Source organism: Musca autumnalis, unplaced genomic scaffold (genome assembly GCF_047663935.1).
Source record: "Musca autumnalis isolate F117 unplaced genomic scaffold, ASM4766393v1 scaffold_2, whole genome shotgun sequence".
NCBI lineage: Eukaryota > Metazoa > Arthropoda > Insecta > Diptera > Muscidae > Musca > Musca autumnalis.
The window spans coordinates 129,056,888-129,070,934 of NW_027411755.1; the positions used below are offsets into that span (position 1 = coordinate 129,056,888).

Consider the following 14,047-nt stretch of genomic DNA (forward strand, 5'->3'; position numbering starts at 1 on the left):
AGCTTAGAACATTCATAAACGGAAGGAAACTAATTGTTCAATTTTACTTCAATACAACTCGTGGTGGAGGGTATAACAAGTTCGGCCCCGGTGAACTTTACACCTTTCTTACTTGTTTAATATAAAGTAAAAGGAAATAATTTTTGAGAAAAAAGTCGAAAAGTCATCACCCCACTAGACATAACTTATAAAATGGTTATGAATTTTTATTTTTATCTGACCATTTCCCCACATATTCCACAAATAGATATTTAAAACGACAAATGTTTAAATTTTCACTTTGCTTTTATTTTTTATATTTGCAATTTTCTTAGGGGTCGACATTTTGGCAGTGTTGGAGAATGACTTAGAAGTGATTAGCAGGTGATGAAATACGAGTATAATGAAAAATGTATTAGCAAGAAACGTAAAGTAGATAGAACACAAGATACAGGAAAGAAAGCGTAAGTATATATGAAAGTAAAGTAAAGAATTCCAACATGGCCAAAGTTTGGTGTAGGACCTGTAGAATTTGTATTTAATTTGACTATATGTGGTGAAGGATGTCCTTAAGTTTGTATGTGTTCTTCTGATATCTAAATAAAAAATCAGTTTTAACATTTTCTTAATTAATTAAAATGAATCTTTAAACAGTTCCTGGAGCGGGTTGTAGGTTGACTGATGCAACTGATTGAGCATGACCGGCCAAGGGAGCAACATGCACAGCACCACGAGTCTTGGCCACAAAAGTACCGCTGTGTGCCGGAACTACAGCAGGAGCAGCAACAACATGTGGAGCTGCAACGACATGATGGGCGGCAACAACAGCTGGGGCAGCAACTACAGCAGGATGAGGGCCGGAAACTACTTGTACTGGCCCTGGACCGGCAACAACATGGGGAGGATGAGCAGCAACGGTAACTGCGGCATGGGGATGTGCACCCAGCACTACGGTACCGGGAAGAGGACCACCAACAACAACTGGTCCCAATGGAAGAACTGATGAGTTAGCGCCCAAGGCCAAAGCAAGCAAGACTACGGCAATGACGAACTAAAATTGGACAAATGAAAACTTTTAAATAATTTTAAAAAAAAAAAAAAAAAAAAAAAAAAAAAAATTATTGAAATATCCGACTATCAAATGCGTTGAACTAAGTTATGAAAATTGCATAGATGCTAACTAATTTTTAAGACATTTTGTTGGGTTTGGCATAATAAAATACGTATTTTTCCATCATAAGTTCCCTTTAACGACTTTTGTTGTAAAAATTTACACAACGTAATATCACTGTTTTAGAACGGGTATTGATGTATGTCATCATAACTGTGACAATCGATTCTGGGTCGGATTCTGACACTATTTTTTGATGCTGTTGCGATAGACTATAGAGCAACTTATTTTACCACACAGTACGTAGAATTCACATTTATTGTTGCTATGTTAGCGTTTTTAATTATATCCTGTTGTTCCACGGATTAAACGTTCGATTTGCGAATAGTGCGGATAAACATAACACATTTATTACATTTCTTAATTATCCCTTAATTTGATATTTTTAATGAATTGTCCTTATTTATTTTTTATTTTGTCATCTAGCTCGCAAGCTCACCTTCATGTTTGCTATTTTATTATTTGTTTAAACCGTTTAACGTTAGAAATAATTCTACTGGCGTCTTATAGTTTTCTCCCACCTTTTATAGCTACACATATTTCTTTTCCAACTTATATCGTTGTTGTTCCATTTACTTTTATTGTTCTACTTTACATTTACCTCGTGACCCTTGCCTCTCAAAGATAACAGAACGGCCATGCATTTCATTATGTCCAGCATTTATTGAAACACTTCCAGAACTCATTTCAACAACTTCAATGTCAACCCACATCGATAGACACCTGAGTTGTTTTACATCATTATATGTAAATAAAAATTTAACGGACAACTAGAATGTGTGGAAACCCCCCAAACCGAGCAATCCAATTTTTACGTTGACGACAAATTTCTGGTCATTTCTAAATAAAATACTCAAAATAAGAAACTTGTAATTAAGGGGGTAGCCATTAAATTTACATTTGTATTGATTGTGATATGTATGTATATTAGGGCTATAACCAGAAAAATACCACCACATAGCCGTGTAGAGCATGGAAAACTATTATGAAATACGGTGTAAATTTTTCTCTATCGCGAAAAAAGTTTCCGCACCAAATGCATGGAAGTTCAGAAATGCATTTTTTAATTTTATCTGTTATAACAACATATTTGCTTTTCATTAAAATTTTTATTTTTTTGTAATCTAATTTAAAATCATTATCAAAGCGTTCTGGACCAATTTGATCTCAAATCGCGCCATTTCGGAGCATATTAGGAATTTTTGACACTATTGCAATTTTTGGTTTTTCTTTATAAACTCGTGAATTTTATGTTTATATTTTTTGTACCTATCGGACAAGAGAATTTGGGGTCATTAGCAACGAATTCGCGAAAGTTAAGGCTGTTTTTGTTGACCTTGCCTGTGAGAATTGTATTTGTTTTCTACAAAAATACAACACCAGTACCATGTGGGGAATTTTGTCCTAATAATGAAAACGCGTTTCTAAGATCGATTCGATGAAAAAAGTTTCATCACCGACCGCAATTACTAAAACCCTTTTGGTATTTTTTCTACTTATAATTTTAAATTTGCTTTGTTTGAATAAATATTTATAGACAAAAATACATTTCTCACAGGCAAAGTCATTAAAAACGGTCTGTAACCTTCGCGAATTTGTTGCAAATGACACCATATTCTCTTGTCCGATAGGTACAAAAAATATAAACATAAAATTCACGAGTTTATAAAGAAAAACCAAAAATTGCAATAGTGTCAAAAATTCCTAATATGCTCCGAAATTGCGCGATTTGAGATCAAATTGGTCCAGAACGCTTTGATAATGATTTTAAATTAGATTACAAAAAAATAAAAATTTAAATGAAAAGCAAACATGTTGTTATAACAGATAAAATTCAAAAATGCATTACTGAACTTCAATGCATTTGGTGCGGAAACTTTTTTCGCGATAGAGAAAAAATTACACCTTATTTCATAATAGTTTTTCATGCTCTACACGGCTATGTGGTGGTATTTTCGATATCTGCAAAAAAGTCCAAAAAGTTATATCCCTAATGTATATATGATCTCTGTTTACTTATTATAGGACTCTAAATTTAACAGTTGGAACGAATTTAGAGAGAATGAACTACACAGACTGCAATAGTGAATGTTGTTTGTTCTCTCATATTGAAGACATCCTGTTTTATTGAATTAAATCTTGCTGGTATTCTAACGGTATCACTATTTTATCACACGTGCGCTTCTGCAATTAAAAACTGCAGTTGATTTATGGCGAAGAAATCGATTACATTTAGGTCCTTGGTAATGGGATTGATATTCCTTAGTGGTTAGTGACTGGCGGACATATGAACGCCCAGGCTAAAAAGCTAAAATCTTGAAATGTTGTATGCGTTGGTTAAAAGGATAATAAATACTGTACCAGTTGGCGAACGAGCAGTGATAGAATTCCTAATTTGTTAAAAGGTTAACTGATAGAGTGTACAGCTGCGAAAACAATAATAGCACCATTTCCTACCAAAAACGTTTTTAATGGCTTCTTATTTGCATGTGCAAAACTTGATAAGCGTTTCATGCGTTTTTACAACTAAAAGACACTAAAGAATTTAAAAGTAATACAAATCATAATTATGTTCAACACTCTACGAAAAAAAAAAACAATTTTTACAAAAACGCCAAAAAGTGGGCGAAAAATACAATACCACCAACATTAAAAATTCTTTTAAAATTATAACAAGCAAGAAAGTATCAGTCGGCTTTGTCGACAGAGATATACCCTCAGCTATGTGAATTGAAACTTTCATCTACGGACTGATCGAATGTATTTAGGGTATTTTCAGAATTTTGTGGCCCCTTTGGGGACATTTGAACTTGCCGACTAAAATGTGGATTAGGATTAAAGTTCAAAAGTGTGGCGGAGGAGGAGGACCGACATAGTCCATTATGGAAGTGGATCTTATTTTGAGAGTCATATATTTTCGATAAATATCGCGCCCACTAGCCATTTCAGTGGGACATCGTATAACTTTCGGACCAGTATGCCAGGAAGCATGGACTTGTCCACGGACCACAACGAACAGCATCAGTATACATTTCCAAAGGATCTTCGAACAGATCCTAAACTGCACTTAGACACAGAATCGATTCTGATACTGTTGAACTTTTGTGGGGGAGGTACCCTAAGGAGACGACCGATATGGGCCATTTTAGAGGTTAAACTAAATTTAAAACAAATTGGTTACCCCGTTCAAGAGATATCGTGCATACCATTTAGTGACATTTTTTTAAGTATGAGGGAAGTACCGGAAGTTGTGAACCGATATTGCCCATCTTCGAACTGAAACTAAGTTTGGACAAGATATGACGAAGGCCAAATTTAGGACGAAATCGGTTCTCCAGCCACAATTTTCTGGCTGTTTTACCGTCGTAACGTCGCAATATTGATCGGATCGTGACGAAATTTTTGGTGTTGATGGGGGTCCCAGAGGGAAAGAAGTATATTGACTTTGATGGCGGTCCTGTAATATTCAAGTGTCGGTATACATAGGTACAAAACTTATGTGGGGAAAATCCAAGCTTTTATTCTTATGTGAATATCTCCGCTCATTGTAGGGGTATTCCAAGAGCAAAGCTTGACAATGGAATAAGAAAAGATCATCTTTACATTAATGCAAAGCTGATTGGCGCAGGTGGTCAAACCCCAGAGATATCGCAATAGTTGGTAATGCATCCAATTTTCCATGTTTTTGTGCAATCAAGCTACAGTTTGCAATTTTGATGAGAATCCCAGAGAGAAAGAAGGCTATTGATTTTGGACTTGAAAAATTGAATGTGATGTTCTTATAGAAATATCTCCATTTCTGAAAGCAAAGCTTGTCAATGGAAGGAGAAAAGTTACAAAAAGCGGCCAAGTACTTGGGATATAGAAAAATATGCTCAGATATCCCAATTTGTGAAATTTTATTTCCAATTTGGATAACTCTGCTTCTGTTGGACATATTCCAAGGGGAGAGTTTGATAGTGAAACTAGAACATCTGTGCTTTAGTAGTGGACATTGACTTGTCGAAAATTTACTTCGTAATTAACTACATTGGTTCAGTTAGCCCTAAGTCATTTTACACGGTACTCTTGAACCTAATTTAAATGTAAGCTGCTTACACCTGGTAAGTTTTTGCCGATTCTGAAACTACAATGTTCATAGATGAGAAAAATCAAAAAACTAAAAAAATCGCCCGAGCGCTTTTTAAATAAATCGCGATTCAAATTGAAATTTTTAAGGGTTTTTTTACGTTTTCACAATTTTGCTTGGAAACTGCAAATCCTATCAAAACAAGACTTAAGAAAATGTTGTATCTAAGAAAATTTTCTACACGATTGGCTTTTATGATATCTTCGTAGTTGTTACCGTTATTGACATATAGAAGTTCAAATTAGGACAATGGATTGACTGTATCATCTCCTTATAAAAAATGTCATAACTGCATTTCCCAAGTTAAACTTATATATCTCAAAAATGGTACAACCTAGGAAGTAATTACGAAAGCCAATCTTGTAGAACATTTTCAAAGCTTCAACATATTCTTTAGCCCATTTCAAAAAGATTTGCTGTTTTCAAGCTAAATCCTGAAGACTTAAGAAAAAAAACCTAGGAAACTACCAAGAATCCAATCTTGTACACAATTTTGACTGCTACAATATTTTCTTTAGTCCCATTTCGATAGGACTTGCGGTTTCCAAGCAAAATCGTGAAAACCTAAAAACGTCAACTTCCCTGGTGTAAGCGGTTTTCATTTAAAGTTAGTGAAGGTGCACTATGCCTAATATTGTAATATATGGAGGTGACAGAGTCAATCCATTGTCCTCATTTGAAGTTTGAATCATAAAAGTCAATCTTTTAGAGAATTTTCATAGCTACAACATTTTTTTTAGTCAAATTTCGATAGGACTTGCTGTTTCCAAGAATAATCCTTAAAAATACCAACTTGAATCGCGATTTATTTAAAAAGCGCTCCGGCAATTTTTTTTTTGTTTTTTTGATTTGTCTCATATATGAAAATTGTACTTTCAGAATCCGCAAAAACTTCCCAGGTGTAAGCACCTTCCATTTCAAATTTGGTTCAAGAGCACCGTGCTTTTTTATAAAAGAAAGTGTTTATGTTAGTATGTTCCGTATAGACCCAAAAATGGATGAACCGATGGTGAAAATAAGCTATATATATTTTTTTTTGAATTTCGGAGGGGACGGGGTACCTCCCCTATGCCCTATTTTTTAGAAACGCTATTTTAGCAAAACTTACGAACATATCGATAAGAAAAATAATTTGCGAAACAGTGGGTCAGAGACACAGACCCTAAGTACTCATTTGGGGCCTAAAGATCTGACCACGCCCACTTTTATAAATATGTTATATCTCTGAAACTACTGAGACGATTTTCGTGAAAACTTCAGAGAATGTATAGGGATGACCCCTTGTGAAAATAGGCTGCATATTTTGTTGAATTTCGTAGGGGGCGGGGTACCTCCCTTAGGCCCTGTTTTTTAAATCGCTATTTTTGAAAAACTTACGAACGTATCGGTCAGAAAATAATTTACGAGGCGACGGTGGTTGAATCTCCAACCCTAGGTAATTATTTAGGGCCTAAAGACCCGACCATGCCCACTTTTCTAAATATGTTATATTCAGGGTTTCGGAGTCGAGGTATTTTTGGCTCGACTCCGACTCCAGGCGAGTTTTTTTCACGACTCCGACTCTGACTCCGGGTCGACTCCGAAAGTGAATTCCTATACCACTAAAAATGAATAAAATGTGCAAAAATTTTTAACTTTTTCCTATATTTTGGCCTATACATATAGGCTAATGTGTTAGTTTTTCCTTACTTATTCATTAGAAAGGGCATTGGTTCGAATACATTCGAACATATCAATACTGTTTCTGCCGAATCTTACATTGAAAAATAGCAAAGTTAGAAAGTTTTTGTTGGTTTTCATTTTTTTTTTTGCACGAGTATATTCTGGACGGATTTCTTCCGCGTGAGAAAATCTTTCTTCAAAATATTTGAAAATGATGGGGCAATACAAATCGTAAGGACTACTTGCAATAAAAACTATAAGCAATTTACGATTTAGTGTGCTTAGCCTTAAAAGGAGGCCAGTTGTAAAGCTCAATAAAAGCCATTTTTCATGTTTTTTTTTTTTTTTTTTCGAGAAAACTACGTAACTATTTTGTTTTTCAAAATAGTCAGGCTTAATCCCATAGTCGTTGTTTTAATATTTTATTAAAACAACTTTAATTTATTAGTGGAAAAAAATTGGCGATGTTTACCAAGGGGTAAGGCAGGGAATACTATAGTTTCAGATCTCGCCACAGATCTTCATCAGTTCCCTTATTTCTTGTTTTTCAACAAGAAACTTTTTATACCCAAGTGTCAATTGCTAGCTCAAATAGATACGTGCGCAAAGAAACACTCTGATCGAGAATTTCTTTGGCACTACCTAAACTCTAGCGACTTCACTTCCAAACAAATCCAAATTTTTCCCACTGCTATGCGTTCGTCGATTCTCGTCGAAAAAGCACATAACTAGTTTGTTGGTATTGCATACTACAGCAATAAACAACATTTTGACGGTGCCCGGTCTCACAATTAGGAGGGTTGGCGTTTTTTGTTTGGGATGACGACTTCTATTTTGTTTTTCAAAATAGTCAGGCTTAATCCCATAGTCGTTGTTTTAATATTTTATTAAAACAACTTTAATTTATTAGTGGAAAAAAATTGGCGATGTTTACCAAGGGGTAAGGCAGGGAATACTATAGTTTCAGATCTCGCCACAGATCTTCATCAGTTCCCTTATTTCTTGTTTTTCAACAAGAAACTTTTTATACCCAAGTGTCAATTGCTAGCTCAAATAGATACGTGCGCAAAGAAACACTCTGATCGAGAATTTCTTTGGCACTACCTAAACTCTAGCGACTTCACTTCCAAACAAATCCAAATTTTTTCCCACTGCTATGCGTTCGTCGATTCTCGTCGAAAAAGCACATAACTAGTTTGTTGGTATTGCATACTACAGCAATAAACAACATTTTGACGGTGCCCGGTCTCACAATTAGGAGGGTAGGCGTTTTTTGTTTGGGATGACGACTTCTATTTTGTTTTTCAAAATAGTCAGGCTTAATCCCATAGTCGTTGTTTTAATATTTTATTAAAACAACTTTAATTTATTAGTGGAAAAAAATTGGCGATGTTTACCAAGGGGTAAGGCAGGGAATACTATAGTTTCAGATCTCGCCACAGATCTTCATCAGTTCCCTTATTTCTTGTTTTTCAACAAGAAACTTTTTATACCCAAGTGTCAATTGCTAGCTCAAATAGATACGTGCGCAAAGAAACACTCTGATCGAGAATTTCTTTGGCACTACCTAAACTCTAGCGACTTCACTTCCAAACAAATCCAAATTTTTCCCACTGCTATGCGTTCGTCGATTCTCGTCGAAAAAGCACATAACTAGTTTGTTGGTATTGCATACTACAGCAATAAACAACATTTTGTTGTTTTGAATGTTGAAAAACAAGAAATAAGGGAACTGATGAAGATCTGTGGCGAGATCTGAAACTATAGTATTCCCTGCCTTACCCCTTGGTAAACATCGCCAATTTTTTTCCACTAATAAATTAAAGTTGTTTTAATAAAATATTAAAACAACGACTATGGGATTAAGCCTGACTATTTTGAAAAACAAAATAGAAGTCGTCATCCCAAACAAAAAACGCCAACCCTCCTAATTGTGAGACCGGGCACCGTCAAAATGTTGTTTATTGCTGTAGTATGCAATACCAACAAACTAGTTATGTGCTTTTTCGACGAGAATCGACGAACGCATAGCAGTGGGAAAAATTTGGATTTGTTTGGAAGTGAAGTCGCTAGAGTTTAGGTAGTGCCAAAGAAATTCTCGATCAGAGTGTTTCTTTGCGCACGTATCTATTTGAGCTAGCAATTGACACTTGGGTATAAAAAGTTTCTTGTTGAAAAACAAGAAATAAGGGAACTGATGAAGATCTGTGGCGAGATCTGAAACTATAGTATTCCCTGCCTTACCCCTTGGTAAACATCGCCAATTTTTTTCCACTAATAAATTAAAGTTGTTTTAATAAAATATTAAAACAACGACTATGGGATTAAGCCTGACTATTTTGAAAAACAAAATAGAAGTCGTCATCCCAAACAAAAAACGCCAACCCTCCTAATTGTGAGACCGGGCACCGTCAAAATGTTGTTTATTGCTGTAGTATGCAATACCAACAAACTAGTTATGTGCTTTTTCGACGAGAATCGACGAACGCATAGCAGTGGGAAAAATTTGGATTTGTTTGGAAGTGAAGTCGCTAGAGTTTAGGTAGTGCCAAAGAAATTCTCGATCAGAGTGTTTCTTTGCGCACGTATCTATTTGAGCTAGCAATTGACACTTGGGTATAAAAAGTTTCTTGTTGAAAAACAAGAAATAAGGGAACTGATGAAGATCTGTGGCGAGATCTGAAACTATAGTATTCCCTGCCTTACCCCTTGGTAAACATCGCCAATTTTTTTCCACTAATAAATTAAAGTTGTTTTAATAAAATATTAAAACAACGACTATGGGATTAAGCCTGACTATTTTGAAAAACAAAATAGAAGTCGTCATCCCAAACAAAAAACGCCAACCCTCCTAAAACTACGTAACTTTTTGGCAGATTTTTTTTTTTCATCTGAAAGAGAAAAATATTACGAAGGTTTGAGGTCGTCTACGAAAATTTGTTTTCATTAAAGCATTTTGCGGTGCAAACTCTATCTCGAAAACTAATAAACCAATTGTCATATATTTTTGTGGCCGATTTCGAGAAAAACAAGGTTTATATGCTGCATACAAAATAAAAAAAATGTTCCGATCCAACGCTCATACTGAGGCAATATTGTTCCGATCGACTTAAAAATTTGACCACATATTCTACGCTATTTATACTTTCTACCTTTTTCTGAAATTTATAAATAGGGATCACACCTTAAACTAAAATTCAGCGCTCACATTTTGAACTTTGGTTTGGAGCGGATAATTTTATTGAAATATTTGAGATATATTGTGTACACCACTCAGCACGAAGGCAGATGGATGTTTTCTGGAACTGAAAAATTAGCAAACGATGAGATTTCGTGTATGAAAATATACTACAAAAATGTTGCTAGGAAAATTTTATGTAGTGTCGCTTCACTAGGACAAGAAATCAATGTTGTCATGTTTTTATTGTCCTTTATCACTTTTACCCGATCCTTTCTTATGAAAACTCTATGATTATGTATTTCATTGAATTTCGTATATGCAATTGAATGTGCAGAAAACTCTGACAGATTCTGTTATTTGAATATCTACATCTAAAACCCTCATTGAGTATTTAATGAATCCTAGATGAAAGATTCGCCGTTTGTGAGGCTTCTGTTAACCAACAACGAATTTATGATGCTTAATTCAGAAGCGTAACCATCCGAATTTGATATATAGTTAATAGATAGGGGTAACTGATAATGGACAATTAAAACGTGACAATATGGATTTCTTGGATATGGGAAACCTAAATATAATTTTCGGTGGAACATTTTTGTAGAAAATTTCATTTTGTTTTACTTTATGAGTTCAAGAACAAAAAGGACATGGAAGAAACTAAGCTAGAAGGACAGCATATTTGACATAAAGGTTCGTCATTCCATTTAACTGAAAACATGTAATCTAAAAATGATGAAACAATATCTCCAAACAGAGATATAAAGCTTTTTTCTCAATGATTGATGAGGGTCAATCAAAAAAATCATTATGTCATGACTCAGAAATTTCAGCTATAGGATCCTTTGGGGTTCTCAATTGGGGCTTTCATTCCCAAAAGGAATTTTCCTCTCCCAGATCTTAACTACCGCTTTGTGTCACAGTGTATTCAGTAAGATTTCCCATAGAGACCACAATGTCTTTAATAGAAGACAATGATGACTTCTCATAAAAAAACAAGATGAGAATACCAATAGACCTTTGTGAGAAGACCAGTAAGACTTCTGACGAAAGAGGTTAAAGGTCCAATCTTAATTCGATTGATAGAACTTTACTATTGTTTCCAAAAATGTGAAGAATCAATTGGATCAACAAAATAGGGATGAATAGACTACACTTCAGAGGATAGTAAATATCCTGTGAACTGTCCTTTAACTTAGTATAATATATAATTTGCATATATATTTTCTTTTACCTTTCTGTTAAAATAAATAATCGTTTTAAAGAAAGTTCTTGTTCCAAATTTAAGGTTATATATCTATAACGTAGAAAAAAATTTTGCCCGGAGTCGGAGTCGAGTTATTTTTTTCGACTCAGACTCCGACTCCAGCAAAATTGCTCGACTCCGACTCGTAGACTCCGACTCCGACTCCGAAACCCTGGTTATATCTCTGAAATATTTTTCAAATTATGAGTATTTCTGTGAATTTTATATCTTTCTATGTATTAATGGTCAAACTCAAATTCACTCTCGAGGTGAGCTGTTATGACGTAGGAGGTACATTGAAAAATTAGGAGTCTACAGAATCAGTCCGATCATCAGGTATATTAACATTTTGTTTTTGTGGCGGACGGAGTCTACGCTTAGTAACTAGTATACGTAATATATATGCAATTCATTTTGATAAATCCAAATGCGAATTTATGTTAGTTAATTAAAAATCCAAACTTCTATAGCCCAACTTGTTAATCCCATTTTCCAATATTCACAAACACTATGGTAAGTTTTATTCCTACATCATTTGTACTTGCTCTTCTATATCAGAACATTTTTTATCATCAATTATTGTCTACTAAGGTTTCGACAGGTTGATGGTGGCTTAGAACGCTAAGACGCCGGTAACCTTATTTGTGCCTTATTAAGGCGAAGGTCATTTATAGTGATTTTATTCCATTAATTAATTCTCTTGAGCTGTTATGACCTAAGAGGTACATTGAACAATTAGGACACAAATAAACTAAAACAAAAAAATCAGAATTAATTCTCTTTTTGAGTTGAGCTGTTTATGACCTAAGAGGTACATTGCAAAATTAGGAATCCACCGAAATACCACACATTAAATTACTATGCTACGTTTCACGGGTAGTTAGACCGATCATCAGGCATATTAGAATGTTATTTTAGTGGGTGGACGAAGGCTAAGCTTGGAAACTAGCATTTGTACCACAAATCATTCAAAAATTGTATATTCGAATTATTTATTATACCCTACACCACAATGTGGAAAGGGTATTATTAGTTTGTTTTTCGAAAAATTCATTCATGAGATAAGGCGATTTTGAGATGTGTGTCCATCCGTCCGTCCATTAAAAATTGTACGCACACTACAGGCCACAATTTTGGACGAAATTTTGTATGGGAGTCGGGTTCAGACCAGAATAGACCCCTATAATTCTTGGCTATGATCGTGAAATATTTAGCGGGTGAAATGGACCAAAAACAAAATTTTTATCCAATTTTGTAGCGGCTCTGTAGGTCACAATGGTAGTCTGATCGGCGCGAAATTTTATATAAAGTTTGGGTTTACGATAAAGAATATGCCTGCAATTGTTGATAATGGTCAGATAATATTTAGTGGGCTAAATTAGACAAAACTTTTGTGTGAAAATCTACAATGACTATATCTTTATTGCTGGGACACATGTTCCTCTCACGTTAGTTATATTTGAAAGTGTAACTCTTGACCTTTCCATTGATACAAATTATGTTGATAAGCGTAGTCAGATAACAGAGTTACAGCCTATTTTATACAGGGATCCCACAGTTTTAGTTGTGTAGTGTATCGCATATCGCCGTTATGGCTCAATACTGAAACATTTTTGCACGACGTAAGAGGTTTGGTCAAGAAGAATGTCAATCATCTTGGATAATAATAGAATAGTAGTTAGCGGGTGAAATTGACCCTAATTCTCGTGGGAAAAATACTCAAATTAAGTTTTTGTTCCATATTTTAAACCCTAGGGGGCATATTCCGACAAATTAGAAACGCGAAACTTGAAAACTAACTCTTGACCTATCCGTTGATGCAAATTGTAGCAATATACCGTTTAAATAACAAAACTACTATTGTCGAACATATAAGTGGGTTCCTTTATCGTTTTGGCTTGCAAGGAACTATATTTACCGCAGGCTATAAAATGGTCTGAAGTTTGTGTACCACCTTTGGTAAAAAGCAATGCAATACCTCCAAATATTAGTATTTATACACCTCAGCCTTTAGGCTAACGAAGGTTTATACACTTTGATTCGACCAAATATGTGCCTAATCGAAATAATGGTTTTAATGGCGGAAATTCGTTTCAGACAATTTGGAGTCGGTTTAGTCCTGTCTGTCCGTCTGTCTGGCTGGTGCAAATTTTGAAGTTCGTAATGTTTCTCCCGAAATTAGTTTCAGTTCGAAAAGGGGCCATATCGACACACTCCTTCTTCCCACACAAAAGTTCACAAATTTTCTGTAAAATTGTGCGGACGATAACTCTATTATTCCTTCTAGACACACGTAGGGTTCGAATATGGACTATATCGGTCCACACCTTCGAGTATCATACGTCCTGAGATAATGCCTAAAGCATCAAGAAACCTTGACGACACCAACTAAACTGACAAATTCACAAGATAACTCTCGCAGGGGGTGACTCGTCTCGGATCTATTAAAAATTTTTGCAGAATGTTGTTTTCACAACGATACAATTTTTTTCCGTAGTATGTCCATACTTCCTTGAATAGCCGAAAGCTCCAAAAAACCCTGCCGGCACATACTAAGGTGTCTGATATGCAAGATAACTCTCAAACTTTTTTTAAGAAATTGCCTCCAAACTTAGTTTAGCGTAATCTAGTATTTAGAGTTCACTATGAATTAGAAGATTGCTTACTAACAATGTTTGGTAC

The 14,047-nt window shown here is 35.0% G+C and overlaps 1 protein-coding gene across 1 annotated transcript; it reads right to left on the minus strand.

The window, feature by feature from the left end:
• Nucleotides 1-266: 266 nt before the first annotated feature.
• Nucleotides 267-1,704, minus strand: LOC141394641 (adult cuticle protein 1-like). Its single transcript, XM_073969364.1, has 2 exons — nucleotides 1,590-1,704; nucleotides 267-1,030 (listed from the first exon to the last, which is right to left on the minus strand). Exons 1-2 carry the CDS (start codon nucleotides 1,593-1,595, stop codon nucleotides 626-628), a joined length of 411 nt encoding a protein of 136 aa, XP_073825465.1. The 5' UTR covers nucleotides 1,596-1,704; the 3' UTR covers nucleotides 267-625.
• Nucleotides 1,705-14,047: the final 12,343 nt, after the last annotated feature.